The sequence below is a fragment of the Candoia aspera genome, chromosome 7 (assembly GCF_035149785.1).
Source record: "Candoia aspera isolate rCanAsp1 chromosome 7, rCanAsp1.hap2, whole genome shotgun sequence".
Classification (NCBI taxonomy): Eukaryota; Metazoa; Chordata; class Lepidosauria; order Squamata; family Boidae; genus Candoia; species Candoia aspera.
Window position 1 is genome coordinate 56,036,223 of NC_086159.1, and position 19,933 is coordinate 56,056,155.

At 37.5% G+C, this 19,933-nt stretch overlaps 1 protein-coding gene across 1 annotated transcript in view; it reads right to left on the reverse strand.

Moving 5' to 3' along the window:
* The window catches only part of TFEC (transcription factor EC), a 107,674-nt gene extending 87,741 nt beyond the window's left edge, over positions 1–19,933 (reverse strand). The window contains exon 1 of the mRNA XM_063309345.1: positions 19,821–19,933. Coding sequence (XP_063165415.1) covers positions 19,821–19,933 — 113 coding nt within the window. The remainder of the gene's footprint in view (positions 1–19,820) is intronic.

The following is a 19,933-nucleotide window of genomic DNA, read 5'->3' on the forward strand; positions in this document are numbered from 1 at the left end:
CTTAGAAGTCAACTCTCAAAATGTCTAGGGCATAGGAAGATTACCTTAGTGAAGCCATGGTCATTCCCAGGAATGATAAAGGCAATATAGGACACAGTAACAGGGATGTTTTCTAAAAACCTTCAGCAATTTCTTCCTTTTCTATAGTAGCATATCTAAATTGCATTCCGACAGAACTGCAAACAATCTGATGAATCATCAACACAGGCAGTGCTGTGTACAGTAAAGGTTTCTGTGCAAATATGCAGATGGTTCAGTGGGTTGTGGAAAAGCTGAGAAATGGGGAAGAGAAGAAGTTCCTAGCAGATGAAGCAAGCAGAAGGGTCAGCCAGAGCCTGATAGGTATCAGGCAGGACAAGCAATGCTGGACAGTTGAAGGTTGGGTGCAGGTGGGTAGTTTGGCATTGAGTGGGGGAGACTGAAGAAGGATCAGAGGAAAGATTCCCCAATAGATGAAGCAATAGCAATTCTTGGTGTCAAGTTGGCAAATAAGGTTCACTTGTTTTGGTTCAGACAACTAGCTACAAAGGATACTATTGCTGGAGAAGTTCTACTTCACTGATCATTTCTCTTCTTGAGCAATATTTGTTATGAAACCACAAAAGCAAAACTCTTGCGATTTCAATTGTAACAACTAGAGGAGATTTATGACTGCTGAGGGAGAAAATGGCAGATGAGAAGTTGAAGGGGACATCATGCTTCTCCTCCTAATTTACTATCAGTTCACAGATTCCTCATAGATCAAGTGAAGATAAAATTATTTCTTAATTTGGTTCCATGTATTGCAGTTACTCCCTCTGAAGATCCATACAACCCAAGGAAATGAAGATTCCCAGATTCCTTCCAATCCTAATTTTTTTTTTTGCATTCAACTAAAGAAGCATCATCCTTATGATATTGCTGACAACAGTCTTCCATCAACTAATTTGTTTAATATGATTGCTCATATTTCATAAATGGTATACTAGTATGTATAGTGTGGAACTGTTCAGGGATGGAAAACACAAAGAATCAACTTATATAATGTCCAGAACTCCTGAAACAGGTGCCAAAGGTGCCAAACAATTCAAAATCATAGATTCTATTCAGTCAAACTATTCAGACAATTATTCAGAGAGTCCGTGTCTTGTTTTACTTAATCTTCAAACAAATTTGCAGTGTCGGAATTAGGATCTGTGGGGGAGCAGGAAAATTTGCCTGTGGGAGGTTATCAACTTCTTCCCAGTTACAATAGTGTTACTGTACCAAGGCTGAGATTCTACCAGCTGATGATCAAGAAGAAAAGAATGACTGGCTGCAGAGCCATGTTGCTAATTTTATTGTGCCCCAATGTTTATTAACAGCTAAATGTGCTACATAACTGCAGTCTCTTTTGACATAAAGTGGATGAATTTAAAGGCTCTTTTGAGCAGCTTGTCCAGAAACATATGAGTTAATTCCTTCTCCCAGCAGAATCAACAGAAATAGTCAGTGTTGTGCCTATTAGGGGAGAAGCCAGAGAAAGTAGAAGACAAAAGAAATCTGTCCAAACCTGCCTCAGATAAAAGATCTTAAAAGCCAAGACATCTGGCACATCAAGTTGAACAAATCAGCACTCTTCATGTTAATTAGCTTGTGCTTTCAGTTAATTGAAGTAAATGGGAGACAGTGGGTAACATGATGTACTGCCATCCACTCAGTCTGATGTCATTATAAATATGGAGATCTAGAGGCTTTTGCTGAGCCAAACCTTTAGAAAGAGAATTCTGCTAATGTTCAAGAATTCCTGTATCCCAATCATGCTACTAAAGAGGATTTTTTACATTTCTATTTCAAATCATAACAATTTGAGATTGCTGGGTTTTTTCTTTTCTTTTATTTTTCTGATGGAATGTCTCAACCTTTAATAACTCCAAATTACAACCCTTCAAAAAGAAAGAACAATCCAGAGAGATTGGAATGTTTAGATAATATACCAAAAAGTTAGATAGATAATAAGTTAGATAGGTAAAGAGCCAATAATGAGCAGGATGATCTTGTAGAAGAAAACTGATCAACTCTATTGGCTTCTTTCCAGGAAAAGAACAGATGAAGATTATTTCAAAGCTACAGTAATTAAAACTTACCCCTAAGGGCTATTTGTGACACCATCAAACCACTTGTTGAGCTGTCAAAATTTCTAGTTGGAGAGTGTTGGGGAAAGTGTTGGGAACAGTGGGTATGAAAATTTTCCCTGCCTCAAATTCAGTATCCTGATGTGATGTGTTTTAATCACAGCAGCCCACAAGACCTAGAAAGGTAACTATAGCAGGTTCAGAAGTTTGAGCACCCTTCCAGTTGATTCAGTGCTCTTTTTCTTTTTTTACTCTAAGACTGTTAATAATGCCTCAAAAGGTGACCAACTCATTAGGCCAACAATTGGTGAGATGAGCACAATTCCACAGATGAACAGTCACTATAACCCTTCTAACTTCTCAGGTTATTACTTCTTCTAGCAACAACTATCAGCCTCTCTAAGAAATTATCTAAGCATTTAAAAATGGAAATAATTCACTCTTACAAAGTAGGGAAAGGCTATGTGTGGGGATGAGGGTGGGGAGGTATGACTTCATGTATACAAACATAAAACATAAAATCCAGCTAGCAATATCAATGGCAAGAATTGATGTTAAGAAACAGATGTTGCACAGAACTATTAAGTCAAGGCAAGTTCTGAATGAACAATCTCCACTGGTCTCCTATTGATCAGAGTCCAATGGAGTTGGGTGGCTTATAAATTCAAATAAATAATAGATAATAATCTGCAAAAGAGAATCCACAGATCACTGCAAACAACTTGATGAATCATCAACAAAAGCAGTGTTGTGTTCAGTAAAGTGCAAGTATACCGATGGTTCAGTGAGTCGTGGAGAAGCTGAGAAATGGGGGAGAGAAGAAGTTCCTAGCAGATGAAGCAAGCAGAAGGGTCAGCCAGAACCTGGTAGGTATTGGGTAGGACAAACAATGCTGGACAGTTAAAGGTTGGGTGCAGGTGGGTGGTTTGGCATTGAGTGGGGGAGACTGAAGAAGGATCAGAGGAAAGATTCCCCAATAGATGAAGCAATAGCAATTCTTGGTGTCAAGTTGGCAAATAAGGTTTACTTGTTTTGGTTCAGACAACTAGCTACAAAGGATACTATTGCTGGAGAAGTTCCTCAAAATAATAACTCTGTGTGTGTGTGTGTGTGTGGGTACGCACTTTTTTTCTTTTGCTATACAATAGCTTCTTGTGTTCTGATCAAAAATGGATATACAACATTGAAAAAAATGAGCAGGCCCTAGAGCGGTTGTCCACAGTAGAACAACAATCTCCATGGAGAGGCGTGAGAAGTAAAGCTTTTCTCGGACCCCCTCAGAAAGTCATTGTCTAGGTATGCAGAAGAAAATCTTGATAAGCCTGAAAAGTTTTGGAACAAAGCACTTTGGACTGATGTGTGGTGGTAAAGGTACCCACCCATACACATGTGAGCTGCATTCATTACCAAACCTATGAGATGCCTCCAGCCCCTCATGCATGCGAACTGCTTAAAATGCCCTTGTAAGAAAACATTCACAGCAAGCTTAATTGACCCTGAGTGGCAACAGGAGGAAGAATCAGAGAGGAACCAGTGGCCCAGTAAACCAAATGGTTTATATTCACTTGCTATGTCTCAGAAATAGTATAGCTGCCATGCTGACATAATAGGAAGAGATAAATAATAAGGTCACCCAGATGGGCTTATCAAAAACATTTCAACATCATTCTGTAATTTACACTGTATCTGCCCTTTTCTTTGAAATGTAGTAGGCCAAAGGTATATAAGTTCTGGCTCTGCTTTTTGCTCAGAGCTGCCAATGCTTTGCTGGGAGCCCAGTGTATACTTTATTGTTTGCATGCCTAATAACATTATGCATGCAAAACAGTATCTTCAGAGTGATTTAGTTGCTTTAGGTGAGCCAGGATTTGGCCACAACAGATGAAACAAAAATTATATTGTTTGACTACAACCACAAAAAGGACCTTCTGGATAAAAAAGGGTGAAGCAATTGAAGAAAAGAAACAGTGCCAAACATTAAGCATGGATGTGGTTCTATTATGCTTCAGGTTGTATGAGAGTCAGAGGGACTGGAAGTATTGTGTGGGTGGAAGGAAGAATTGATTCAACTAATTATCATGTCTTAGAAACTAATGTCCCACAGTCAGTGAAGAAAATAAAGTTGGAAATAGATTAGATATTTCAGCAACCTGAAGCTACTTCCAGATCAACCATAAAGTACTTATAGGACAGAAAGGAAACATTTTGGGGGGTGGCTTCACAGCCCCAGATTTGAATATTGTTGAAAATTTATGGGGAGATCTCAAACATGCACTGCTTGTAAGGAGACCTAAGGATATTTCTGAGTTACCAGAGTTCTCCAAGGAAGAATACAAAATACTCCAAAAGCAAGAATACAAGGACTCTTAGCTCGCTAAGAAAACATTTGGAAGCTTGTATTTCTACCCAAGGAGTCATTTAAAGCACTGACTACAAGGATGTCCCCATTTCTGCACCTGACATATTCACTATTTTCTTGCTTTGAATCAGTAGACAAATGCATACAAATAATACAGCAAAAATTGAAACAATCTTCAATTGATAGGTGGTCCACCAACTACATGGAGAACCTATCTGCAAATAAGGTATAACTTTCAGTACAAAACTCTGAAGAGATACCCAGTATGAAAGAGGTAAAATAGGAGCATGTGTTTAATTTTTATATGAATTCACTAGTAACACAATTCTCTGATCTGTTCTTTCATCCATCTACTCATTTAGGAAGACCTCTGGCAGCCTGGCTGTATGCAGATTATGCAACAAACCTTTTGGGGCCTTGATTGGTGTCTTGATGAGAAGAAACTTGTGAATATTTTTCACTTTTGTAAAGTGAAGAAATTTTCTTGTTAATGTTTTTTAAGTTAACAAGTTAATGTTTTTTAGAAGGGAAATGAAAGAAAGCATAGGTGACAAACTAAATCAATGACTGTCCTAGTTTAAATACTGGGGATAGTTATTCAAGACACAGCAGTCTGAAATGTCCTTGCTAGCCACTGAGTAGGGTGGTAAACACATGTAGCTGCAATCATTAAAACTGAATGACATCATTAAAATACAGCAGCGTTTTAAAAGTTTTTGAAGCATAAGCAATACTCATCTCCTCTATGAAGAACAAATCTGTCCACATAGGTTAGGAGAAGTGGAAAGAAGAACCCGTGTTCTCTTCCTCTGCCCTGTTTATAAAAATACTTATATATACTTATATAAGCAATACTTATAAAGAATCAGCCCGGCAAAGATTTCTGTTGTACACATCCTATCTTATACAAGACCCAAAATTAATAGGTCTATGCACAGAAGTGTCTATAGGGGAAAGGGGTCAAAGCTGGCAATACAGCAGTTGCAGCAGCACAATTGAATCCCTGCCCCTTTGTACATGCGATGTAATGGTATGTGGAAATGACCTTGGGAGACAGAAGGAGGAGCCACAGACTGGACAACCAGCGTGTAAAAGTATGTCACCCACAGAAGGAGGAAGATTGTGGGAAACATTTCAGAAGGGACCCTCCCTAGTTTTCCAGAGAGTAAAAGGAAAGGAGGGGAGAAATACTTTCAGTCTTGCAAGATTCCGTTAATGTAACCTTACAATAAAGATAGAGTTAGTACTCCTGGGTGTGCTTCTTGTCTGGACTACCTTGCAGGGCTAACATGCATTAATTTTAATGAGTGGGTTCCTTAAAGCAGCTGCATCTCTTTTTTTAGCTCATGCAGAAATCTGATAGTCTAATGAACAGCAGAGAAATGCTGCTCACACATGATCAAAAGTGTCAGTAATTATGGGGAATCTGCCACAGGAATGGAAAGGAGAGCAGACATAACCAATCAAGAGACAGAAGGCAAATCCATGTACAACTTATCTCATAAATGGCAGCTTAGCTCAGGTGGTGAGAAACCTAGGAAGAAGCACTTCAAATCATTCAAAAAGACTCCATATTAATGAACTCATTAATACATGAAGATTGGAAATTCTTCTCATAGTTTCCAAGATTCTATATTTACTAGAATACTGGTAGACTAGAATTAAAGATACCTTACTGAAATCTACGTAGTCCTTGATCTTGCCCAGCTGTGTGGGATTTGACCCAAAGCATTTCTTCCAAATCCTTTTCAAAGCGTGCACAGCTATAATAATGAAGCCTTTTCTGTAACATAGCTATGTTTTATACCATCAAATATTCCATGCATAATAATTGGTTAAGGCAAATACTGGTCAAGAGAGGGTGATGTACGACACATTTTTTTTTTTAGAATAAGGTTTTATATAGATTGATGATTCCAGGTATAATGTATATAACCATGCAATTATGTTTTGTGAACTTGTATTGATCTCTGCTGCTGGTCTTTTGAATGTAAGAAAATTATTTGCTTATTAATAACAGGAAGAGAGACATCTAGTGGTTAAAGATAACCATGTGAAATACATGACAGTAATTAACATGAAATTCAGTGTTGCCTATGAAAGTTCCTATAGTAAAGGCTTCATAACTTAATCATAACAGTGCATAAATAAAAAAAAGCAAATGAATTACCATTTACTGATAGTTACAGCATTAATTTATGGTTGGTAACTGATATCAGTACCTTTCCTAGAATTCAGTATAGCCAGAATCTAACAGCATTCAGCATTCTAAAATGTAAATGAAAACCAACAGGATACAATAATTAGAATGTAGAATTCAGACTACATGTCTTAAGCCCCGGTTAAGTTATAAAGTTCATTGGTGATGTCTGGTCAGCTGCCATCTCTTACTCTGACTTATATAACAAGCTCATTGTGCAAATAAAATGGAAGAGAAGTGTACAGTCTATCACCTCTTTGTGGGAAAGATCAAGCACTGATGTAAAATTATTTAGCTGTAATTTGAATACATAAGAGTCTAATATAAATTAAAAATCCCAAAGTGTTTTCTACATATTAATAACCTATTGCTGATGTTTGAACCAGTCTTTGTCCTGGTTTTAACATGACAATGGAAATATGGTATGCAACAATTGATTTGAACTGGTTTTATCTAATCAATACAGGTATTTATTACAAAATATTACAATCTACTTATAACAAAATAACCCTCCAAAAGCTGAAGACTTTCTAGATTAAGTATAACTATTTCAAAATGCAGAACTCTTCATTTTACAATACTTTCAGTACCATGAAGTTTAACTGCACCACATGTATAATAGACACATTTGAAACACTTTGGAAAGGTACCAAGGTAAATGCCTCTGAATTAATAAAGGTAAAAAAATGTTCTTGTGGGAACTCTTTCAGTGTAGTTATAATCTGAAACTGAACAGTGCCTTTAACTTGAATCATCACAAATTGCCAGTGTAAGGTTTCATCCAAATAAACCTTAATTTGGAAGGTAGCAAGGTTTTTACTCTTTGCTATTGCTGGTATTGTTGTTCTAACTAGTGGGGAAAGAAACATTTTATTTAGTTATGTTCTAACTAGTGGGGAAAGGAACATTTTATGGCCATCTTGACATTTTTGGGCACCCTGATATTGACCATCAGACTGGTCATACCAAAAGTGTTAAGAGCCAAAACAAACTCTCAGGTGTGTTAGCAGGACCAACACAAAGTTATAGAGAGAAAAGCTAAGGCTTGTGGCTGGTCCATAGTAAAGAAGTTCAAAAGTGAATGACATGGAAGTGAATGAAGTCTAAAGGAATTTTAGCTTGCCATACCGAAAGAACTCCAAAAGGCAAATATAATGGGGTGAAAAGACTCATTGGCCAGTTAGACCTGTAAAAATCAGAGTCCATCACACTACTCAACTTTTTAGTATAGGGAAGTGATGTTCCAATATTGCCTGTTGTCTGCAAAAAGGCCAAAACCCCAAAAACAGCATAATGGCCCCAAATCATCAAAGCCCTTTACAACCATTCAAATAGCTTTGTTGCTTTGAAGTAGGTGTCCACTTTCATTCATGCACCTGGTTCAAATGTATGTTTTGATCAAACCTTCATGAATCAAACCACCCATTTTCAGAGAGCCCTAGTGATACTTACAGTTGTTCAGCCACTTAAGTGAAAATAATCCCCACAGATTCAGAAGGATTCAACAAAACTTATTTCTATGCTGATACATGGATTGCTCTATGGCTTTTCTCTGCTTCCCTAGCACTGTTTTTGTACTGATGAAAGAATTAAAATCTTTTGCTTTTCCTTTCTATGACACTGAAGAAATGAGAAGCCCTCAAACACATATTCTGTTTCTTGATTTTTTGTATATTACGTTGGGTGTTACATTTATGTGATTCATTCTGTACTATGGCTATTACAATTATTTTGTTTCATTTATAATCCCCTCTTAGAGTAAATGAATATAAAGACATAGATGGATTTTAAATGATTGCCTCTGTCACTTACATTTGTAGAGGACACTAAATCTCCAGACAGTTAGATCTATGTTAATTAAATCTACCAAAACAAAAAAAAGAGAGATAGAAGGCTCTATAAGGTCCAAAGCATGCTTAATGAATTAACATGGAGGCCCTGTTGAGCAGCAGCCTTTTAAACTATAGTGAAACAAATCAACTCACACTTTATTATGAACCACTTAACAAATTAAATCTGTCACTTTATATCATAGGAAATCAGCATTTTTCATAAATGCTAATTAAATCCATTAAAAATGGAAATCTTCCGTGGAGCTTATGCAAAGAAGGCCTACTGATGCAAAGAGAGAGGTCCTGTTTGTTCTTATGAATGAAAGCTAGGGTGTTAATTCTGACAAGCCATATTTGAATATGATCACACATATACACACTTGTGGGAATGAACAGATGAGCCTAAATAAAACGAATACAGGAAATAAAATTAAATTACAACAGAATTAACATTAATGCCTGGGGATCATCCTTTAAAGACACTGAGTTTTTGCCCCATCTGCAACTTTAGACATGATTAGAGCATGCCGTATTTAAAAACGTAAGTTTGCTACCATCATATCTTGCTTAGTTCCTTATATTTGGTTTTTGGTTTAAATAGGAAAACAGATATGGGCAAACCATGTCCATAGTTTTCATGCAAGCTGCCTTTCAGCATTCATTTAATAGCTCTCAAGCTTCTTCAGTGTAGGTTTGGCTGATCCAGCTTTTTTTCAGTGTGTTAGCAATACTAATTTATATCATGGGTTTGGGCTTTGCTCTTCTTCTACCATGGCTTGCCTCCTTACTGCCTGAAAAATAAACTACATTTCCCCTGAGCTGGGCTCCAGTGTTGGCTGCAAGCCTCCCCAGGAGAAAAGCAGCATGTTGGAGGGCTTGTAAAAAGACCCTTTCACCCATGAACCTGCTTTGTTCTTAAAATCAGATAAATTATCAATCACTGTTCCATGGAGTGTTGAACCAGGCTTGCATGTAAAGACATGCATTGCTTCCAGGGGTGTTTACAGGTTACAGTCACAAAAGTCAAGATGGCAACCATGACAGTGATATTGAAGCCCAACATGTAAAACAACAGGCAGAGCTTCAATTGCACCAATGTGATTGCCATCTCCATTTTTTTTATCATACCCTGCAGGCACCCCTCATCACTGAAGTCACTTCCAGCCTGCTTCATAGTAAAACACCAACAGAATAAACATCCAAGGAGACATCTTTCTTTTCATGTAAAGCTGGAATATTCATGATGCAGATAATACAATATATTTTCTGGAATACATCATGAAGGAAAACTGGTTCCAGCTAAATGGATGTCATCAAGCTCCATGAAAGCAGCACAACATGCATGGTGTCTTGACCCACTAGAATTCAAGAAGCATGCACAGCCTTTCTATATTTGAAGATATACTGACGAGGCGCAGACAATTTGCAGCCCTACAGATATTTAAAGCTCTACATAATCCTTTGTCATCGTTCATCATCATGAGGGCTAATGGGATTGCTTATTTCTGTTCTGTACATTACATAAATTTGGGGAAATTATGTGATAGTCCAAAAGCTAATCAACCAAATCAAAGTGCACAAGTACATATTTAAGGCTAGGATCCTCATCACACTTAACATACACCACCCAGAGTCATCATATGTGAGATGGGCGGCAAAGAAATGTAATAATAAAATAAAAAATAATAATAAATGGTATTGAATGTAATGAATCATTCTTCAGAGTATATGAATATAGAATTGCATTGTCATTTCTGAAATTGTCAGTGCAACTTAGCCATGTCTAACCTCTCTTGGACTCCACCCACTGAAATGTACAGCATGTTGTAAGATTACAGCTCATAACCTTTCGGAACTAAAAATATACAACTGACCTTTAAAAGTAGGAAGTATGATCAGATGTTAAAATAAATGAAACAGATTTCAGCATAGTCATGCTAAAATGTTACATACTGAAAACTATTATTGTTGATAACATCTTTTAGCACTAAGTCACTTCAATCAAATAAGGCACAACACTCTATAAGAGTTCTGATACTATTATTCATGCCAGCTCATCTGAACTAAAATCCTTGAAATATTCTACAGCTAATGCACGCCTCCATTTTAACTCTGTAACTTCATCTTGTAATGTAAATGCATGTTTTCACAATACATCACTCCAGAAACATAACAGTCACATCACTAAACATTAACTCAAAAGAAGCAGGATTTCAAATAATAAAGTCAATGAACCGAATGAATGGATCACAAAACAATGAACAATTACAGTGTGATAGTTTGACTATTTGATACAAGTGTTACTCTTCCTCTGCACTTGTTTCTTTCTGTACTAACCACAAAAAAACCCACACAAAAATAAAATATCCACTCAGGGGAAGGCCATGAGAAATCACAGGGACTTTTCAGAAGGGAGTGGAGAGGAAGGTATAATGTAGTCTATGTTCCAGCCCATATTTCCATTTTTCTTCCATGGGTGCTTTTCTGCTTAGCATTTATTTCATGAGGATAAACACAATACAAGAATTTTAAACACAGTTCGGATATTTTTGGCAATATCACTTTTTATAGTTTTGACAACTTTACAATATTTGCCAAGAGAGAGGCCATGTTTTAGAATAGAAACTGGTCCATCTAATTCAATAACCTCTTCACTAATGGCAACTTTCCAAAGTTTCAGATTGTATCTTTCTAGAGATTAGAGAGTTAACCTAGGACTTTCTGGACACAAAACAGAGATTCTACCATTAAGCTACAGTTTTTAACTTCTTAGAAACCCCGGTGTCCATTCTGTCAAAAGCACCAGTGGAGTCTGTAGAGACTAGGGGCTGACTTCTGCAATAGGGATAAAGAAATGGATGAACCTGACCAGTATTTGGAGCTTATTTACTTTCACATTTCACATTCAGGCCAGTCAAAAGGCAAGTAAAGAATGAGAACTCAATGAAAAGAAAATCAGCCTCTTTTGGCTTGCCTCTTGCTCTCTATCAGATGCTTTTCTGTTCTCTGGACCCCATATTTATCCATTTTACCTTGATAGACCTTGTGCGCAGACTGGTCATCAGCAGACCTTTAAGAACTGATAGATTGTTTGTAGACTGCCTGCATCCCTGAAGATGTCAGATTTTCCAATAGTCACAGATGTTTTCAATACCTATTTGAATTACTCTAATGTGCTCTGTATGGGATGAATTTCTATTTGTGTGTTTGGGAATTTCAGTTGGTCCAAACTGCTTCAATCATACTATTAAACAGGGTGGTTATATGGAACATGTTTTTACTACTTCTGAGAAAAATGCAAAGTACTGGTTCCTAAAAAGCTATGGGACCAGCCTGTTTGACTACATTCTTCTTCCATAGGAGCCATATCAGATCTTCAGAAGAAGCCCTTCTCTCAGGTTCACCATTCTCAGAGTCTGGCTTTCTGATTTATTTATGCTACCCATAATGCTACCCCTCAGGGCAGATTTCAAGAAGGTCATCCAGGACTTCCTTCTTCAGACAGTATTTATTGCTAGGAACATTTATTCATTGGCAAATAGCACTGAAAAGTAGAACAGAAGGACATTGGCAAGGTAGGTAGATGTTATGGTGGAGGAAGTTTAAGGAAGCAGAACTTTTTTCCAGGCTTGGACTGAGTTGAGAAATAAGCTCAGTCCATAGGTAACGATGGTTTAGATCAGTTTTTCTCAACCTTGGCAACTTTAAAATGTGTGCACTTCAACTCCCAGAATTCCCCAGGTGGAGAAACACTGGTTTATATTATTTTAAGGAAGGTTCAAAAGCTCATTAGATGAATTAATGGAATATAGGACTGTCAGTGGTACTAGCCTTGATAACTACTCACCTACCTACTACTTCTAGAATCAAAAGCAAAATGTCCTGTTAATTGCAAGTAAATGATAACTGAAGAGCTTTATCATCCTCACATCCTGCTTATCAGATACCTGGATCCATTTGTTTGGCCACTCTGTGATAGAAAATGTTTGACTTCATAGGCTTTGGCCTGATCAGGGTTCTCATAATTTTGCCCATTTTTTTGTTGGCAACACCTATATGTGTTTATCTACCATGAGACAGACAAGCTCAAATAAATCAAGACAGTATTATCAGTATTAACATGTGTTGTGAGTCTTTTTCACTTGTCTTGAATACTATATTGCTAATGGTTAGGGTTGAATTTTCCCACTCTAAGTTGTAAAATACACCCAGACACTAAAGAATAAAGCACCTAATGTTTATATGCATTTACTAATTAACTTTTTAAAAGCTAACTTAAAATCTTACATAATTAAAGGTCTGTATTAAACTATTTTATTAATATACTTAATAAGTCTATTTTAATTAGCTGTGACAAATATTTCTCCATTATATTTTGCATGTTTCCACTACAGTTAAGGCTGGTGAAAGGTATTATCTGAGAATATGCCTCATGGGACAGTTTGACTTACTTCCAAGTAAACATTCAGAGAATCAGACTTAGTCTTCACTATGAACAGTACTTAATTATGACTTCCAAATACATTGAACAGCTGTGCAAAGGTATCTTAACAAGTTTCCAAAGCCACATAAGTGATCTGTAATTTGGCTCAGCTGATTTACTTCCTATAAGCTTTTTTTTAATAATGAAAACAAATTTAAAAATTACCTGCATAATAATGTCTCTTGCATCTGACTGGAATCTGCTGTTTCTTCCGTTTGCTTTACACATATAGTACATGGCTAAGTTGAAAATGAAGTTAGAGAGTTTAAGCGAGATCACCCAGAATAACTTCCTCTTTCCAATGTGACAGTAATATAAATGGTAGTGTTGAACTAAAATATTAACAAAGAATGAGTAATCCTGCAATGTCACAAGGGCAATTGATATCATCAACAAAATGTTTCATTGAGAAAGCTAGATACTGAATACCTTTCTTCTCTGAAGAAGGATCATTCTGGAAAACACAAATAGAATAAATATAATGCATTTTTTTATTTTAAGCGAAAATTGTCATGCAGTGTATCAGAGATATCCAGACAAAAGCATTGTCCTCTAATGCATCAAAAACCTATTAATGCAAAAAAAAAAAAAGATTCATTACATTTACTAATGTACTAAGTGGGTATAGGATTATAGCATAAATTACTATTAATCAAGTATTTTTCAGGTTCTACAGCTTAACTTTCATTCTCATTTGGTCTCTAAATTATAGCTGTACTCAATACAAATGATGCTGCATTGAGCATTATCTTCTTGGTATAAGGCTAGATCATTATGGTTATTGTTATTGTTTTTACTACTTTGCAGTACTTTCTATGGAAATTTTGAATAATGTGTCTATATCTAACACTGCTTACTTAAATTGACCACCAGCTATATTTTGCCCATCATCTGTCTATGCCACAGGAAACAATACTTTCAGTAAAGATCATATCCATACCATTTGGAATCCACATCTGCTCCTGATTTTTTGTAAAGCACAGTGCCAAAAAACCCCCCCAAAAAATGGTGGTAGTGTGGACCTGCATGCAGCCTGCCGGCACTCCTTTCTGGCCCAGAACAACTCAGGGTAGGCAAGGTCAAAAAATGTTGTGCCTTTTTTTCATTGAGGGAAGGAAGAAGCAGAAAAAGCATTTTATTACAAGCCTTGCTAAGTTTAAGGCACCCACAGAACTTCTGAAAACCAGTCACAAAATGGATGGGGACTTTGGAATACCCGCTTTGGAATGTGGCTTTTCTATGCCACACACAGTCTAACCCTGCTACATCATGGAAATTGTATCTAAAACACACACACAGTCATTTCACAAGTCCCAAGTTAACTCTAAACCCCACCCCAAGGAATATAAACTGATGTTAACCAGCACTAGCTGCTAGGGAGATTCCAGCACCATCCTGGAGTACAGTGGGTCAAGCATTACACAAACCTAACAACATATCCTTAGCCACGACCAATCTCAGTTGAGAACCTATCAAATGGCCATTTCTAAGGACTGAGTTAATCTTTCACCTCTCCAAATCTCAGCTTTCTCTATGACGGCAGATAAGTTGTCATCAAGGATGGGGAAATGTATCTTACATGTCCAGGTTACATTAACAGAAGAATTCTGGGTCAAACAAAGCAAAGCTCACTCAACAGAGGGACTATGAGAGCCACAAAACACACCAGGGCTGGCTTCCACAGACTGCAGTGAATGAAGTACTACACATTCCACTATGAAGAAATAAAATACATTCACATATATAGTACTGTAGGACTTGGTTGAATTCTTGAGTTACCCTTAGGTTATGTGCAGGGACAGGATGGATATGATAGGTGGTTAGTAGGCTTGGCTGATCTTGGAAAGGGCTTTCTTGCAAGTTACAGGACTTGGTCATGACAATTTGCTGGCAATACTGCATTTTGGTTAACTAGAATAGAGAGCAGAAGCAGGCTATCACAGAGAGATAGGCAAGACATGTATAAAGAGATTGATAGAGAAAAAAGTGGCATTTGTGGCCCTTCACTCTTTATTCTTAACAAGGGGAAGATGTAGAACTCGGCTGCTTGACTTCCTTCCAACTGCTTTACAGGAATGTCAGAAGCAGCAACAGTATTTTCTTCTGTAGTAATGTGTTGTGTGTGTACACACACATGCACTTTCTCTCCAGAGATTAATCTAAGTGTGTGCATATGTATTGCCTGGGTATGTATGTTTCCGCTTCCTCATGTTGCATCTCTGCATTGGTATATGTGCATTGGGAAGCATAGGGTGGGCTACATATGGTCCAATGTGGGTCACATGACCAGGAAGGATGTGGACTTAGAATGATGCAGTCAGCAACATTCTGAACCACTGCCTTTCCCAAAAGGATGCATTCAGGGAAAAAAAAATCTGAAATATTTCTCTCAACAATCCTCAACGTGATCTAGCCCATTCCATTTTTTAAACTTGATCTTTCTTTCATCGATTTCTTCCTGCATGAAAAAATTCTGTCCAGGTTTTGGAGACTTCCTGTGCTGATGAAGTGACACAGTCCTGACCTCCTTTACATAATTTCTTTCCAACCTTTCATTCAGCTGGAAAGAATAAAAACAGTAAAAGTGTGGAGCAGCAGCTATAAGTATTAGCCAGACATTGTGTTGAAAGGAAAATAGTCTCCCTGAGAGTAAGCCACAGAGTCTGCATGGATGGGGGGGGGAGGGAGAGAATGAAGGATGAGCATGAGCATGAGCATGAGGATGATGAACTGACAGCAGAGAGAAAGCTACAGGCAAAGAAAATTGCTGCTGGGTTTCTCTTCTCTTCTAACTCCCCCAATCTTCTCCACAGCCTGCCTTGAACCATCTCACTGCCCAGGCAGAGAACTGAGCTGCTCCCTCATGCAGGGGAAATGGGAGCTGAGAAGGGGATGCCCCAACACCCTCAGCTGAAGCTGACAAACCAAATGTGTCTATTGAGGGAACATCTAGAGCAACTGCCAATAAACTGCTAGACAGCGCGTCTCCTTAGTTGGACATGATGAGTTAACAGTCTGAATGACTGAAGAGTCAAAAGAGTCTGTCCTTGTTTTTAAGTTGTGTCCCTGAGGGCTTAAGGGATATGGATGAATAAATTTCATCAAAATTCCTTCTCCTTTGGTGTGTTGGCTCTTCCAGGACCTGCAATTGGTAGTCTCCTTCCCATCAATTTGCTTAAAACAGTCCTCACCACAAACATCCTTTTCCTCATTGTCAAAAGGGGAGACTATAAAGTCCAATTCAGGAATGATTGCTGGGCTGGTCAAACTTGTGCCTACAGTCAGAGTACTGAAAGTTGAACTGAATGCCTCATGGTGTTGACAAGAGTTACACAAAAAGATACTTTTGCCTAGCAGTGGAATTTAAAGCAGTGTTTCACGTTAAGTATAAAAGGAATTAAAATAAAATGTATGCCATTATAATGTCTTTTATAGGCATATGGTGTTGCATTTAGAGCACTATGTAATGTTATGACTCTGCACTGTAAATTCTTTCCTCCGAAAGCTGACTCATTTGAGGCAAAAAGTCATGCTTAGTTTTTGGAGGAGCTTTTGTTTTGTTTCTTTAAAAGAATGATAAATAAAGAGACATTTTTAAAAAAAGCAAATCTCTAACAGAGATGGTGAAACAATTTGGTTCTTTTTGTCCTAGGGCTGCCTGAGTATCACCTGATCTCTATATTCCAGTGTTTCTCAACCTTGGCAACTTGAAGATGTGTGGACTTCAACACCCAGAATTCTAAGACTTGAAGTCCACACATCTTCAAGCTGCCAAGGTTGAGAAACACTGCTATATTCAATAAACATTACAGATAAGAAAAAAGATGAAGATCTGAAGCTGTCTCTAACACCAAAGCTGGCTAGCAGGACAACTTTTCTGGCCCCAGTTATCTGTTGTATAACTAAGGTGGCCCAAGACAGGTCTAGGATTCAGACATCTATCCACTAGGCTTGCAGATCTACATACGCATGGCATCAAATGTGCTGTTTCACATTCTTGTGTGCCAATCATTGCAGAGACTTCTGTATGTAGAAGATGTTGCCAGGATTGTGCATGCAAGATTTTTCTCCCCACAAAAACTACTTGAGGAAATAACTTAGCTGCTTCACTACCCACAGACAGTGCCCACCTGTGGAAAAACTTCTAGCAATACAATTTTACCCCAATCCTGAGTCTGTGTGCAATAATTGCATTTTAGCATCCACCTCCACATATAGTACATATATCATAAACAGCATTTGTGACTGATCTGGAATAGGTTTGAAAATGAATACAAAACCAGGGAAAAGATGAAGGTGATAATTACTTGATAGAAAGGACGGAAGGCATAATTGCATGTTTTTTTTTCTTTTAATTCCTTCTTCTCTTTTTTATTTCATTTTGCATTCTTTTACTGCATTGAAAATTCATATATATATAAAAGAAAAAATGAATGCAAACCCAAAAATAAAATCAATTGTCCTTGCATTAAATTCAGACCTTGATGCTCTTATTTTAGGCCCTCTGAAATTAATGGAACAATTTAGACAGGCCTATCTGGATCCTTCATAAAATTGATCTCATTTCCTTTTTAGAGAAAAGTCCTGTCATGTGCCAACCCCCCCCCCCCAACAAAAGGCATAGCATTATGTTCTTCTAGGATCTACAGCAGGTAGGGAAAAAGGAAACAGATTATTGATTCCTTTAGCCCCAGCGTCTTGACTAGTCTTAAACCCACCTAGCTTGACAGTGATGATCTTAATTTAAGGCATTTCTTTCCACTTAGAGATGAGATCATATGCTACAGGGGAGAAAGAGAGAAAGCTATATTACATCATTTTTCTTAATCAGGTACATATGTTCAAACAAAAAGCTATGATGTGGTTTGGCAAAAAGCTACATAACAACAGTTACAATACCAAAAAAGAAGATTATACAGCAACTAAAACAAGGAATACAGAACTTAAGCAACAGCTTTTAAAAACTATCAGCAAAGACATTCAAGTTTCTCATTCTATTCAATCATACAACACAATTATCTCAGAACCTTGGTTATATCAATATAAATAAATTTAAAACAATGGATGAAATCTTGCAAACAGGTCTTTCTCCTCTGCCACCCTACAGCCCCCCAAGTCTGTCCTCACCCATCTACAGCATATGTTGAGTACACCAAGGAGCTGCAAGATGGAGGGAGAATTGCCTCTTTGCAGTTTCATTGAAAAGGATTGTGTTAGATTTTATCTATTGTGTTAGACTCCATCCATCCATACATGATTGTTAGTATTTGATCCTATACACTTGATAAAGTGGGAAAGAATCTTGTGATACTTTCAAGACTGACAGATTACTGGACCAAAGTCCACTTATTTATATGTTTGGGATTAATGGTGCATAAAACATAAAGATGCAACGTTACCCACAATCAGCAACTACAGCAGATTTCTTTTTGCTAGCCACTCCAAGCACAATAGAGAAATATGTCCAATCATCCATTAGGTGGCAGCATATGCTTTCTGTTCAAGTTTCTGGGAAGAGATTTCTGTTCTGAGCTCTTTTGCCTAAAATATTCTATGCTTTGATTCCATCTGTAATAAATGGTAAGACGGTTCTTGATAAACACAAGTTCTGGTATATATATATTAGGGGAACAGTTCCCTTTCCAGTCAGATAACTTACTGGTAAAAAACAGATGGTTTAAAAAACAATCCTGCACATATTTATCTAGGACTGGAGACAAAGAGACATCTCCAACTCATGACCTGGAAAATATCTGATGCTTTAGTCCTAAAAAATGAGGAGGACAGGCTTAGGAAAAAGATGAACTCTAATGAAAGTGGGCTGGTAACAGTGGTGGGCAATGGGCAACCAGCCAATTTCCTGTGGAGTCCCTGGTGCTCTCTAAGCTTGGTTATTTCCTTGCAGACATTTCATTACCCAACTAGGTAACATCATTAGTGTGAGTGAGATTTCCTGCTCACTGCCCAGAGTCCTCTCCACCCATTATACCAGACTGCGGTACACAAAACAAATTCACAGTTTATTTTGGGGAGGCCCAGGCCAGGATAAAGGACAGGAGAGGAACAATCTGAAAGTCTCCTACAACTCACTTCTGACTCCCCCATGCCCAATAGACATGGATGCCTTGAGAGAGGACTGAAACCCCACAATGGCCAACTCTAGCCAAACCAGTCTCTTACATATATATGATCCACCTGTGTTTCAGGTTCTCAGCCCATGTAGATTTTATTATATTTGTATTTTTACTGTATTTTGTATTGTAATGATTTTGAATTTTAATCCTGTTTTATTGTAAGCTGCCCAGAGTCCCCCCGTAGGGGAGAGATGGGCGGTGAATAAATCTATAAAATAAATAAATACATAAATACATAAATAACCAAAATTGTTAGTGCAAAACTAATTTGCTAAGGCTGAAAAACTTTGTTTTTTTAAAAAAGAATCTGGATGAGATATAACAGCATGCAATGTACCTTGGATTCTTCTCCCGCCCTCCCCCCACCTCCAGAAATACTACTGAGACTTGTAGAAGAGTTGGATAACACATAAAACTTCTTGCTTGCATAACAAAAAGTCATTTCCTGGATATGCTTTTAAACATGCTCCCAAAAATGTAGTATATCATTTCTAAAGTGTTCTTTTAATAGTTGGTATACCAACGTAAGGGTATCTAAAAGTCGTCATCAGCCCACACTAAGTTCAAGTTATTTTAAGGAAGTTTTAACGAGTGAGTATTAGATTCCCAGTTATGGTCTGGCTGCTAACAACAGGAGAAAATAACCTAAGGAACAGAAGAACTACTTTTTTGTATGTTTATTAAGTAGTATGTCAACCTTAGTTCTATATGAAACTTACTTTTGAGTAGCTGTACTACAGTTGTAACCACTGAAGTACATTCCAACCAGTCTTTCCAACTGGATGGCCTCTAGAATATATGGACCAGCTATTAAAATTTTCAGCAAGGCCAT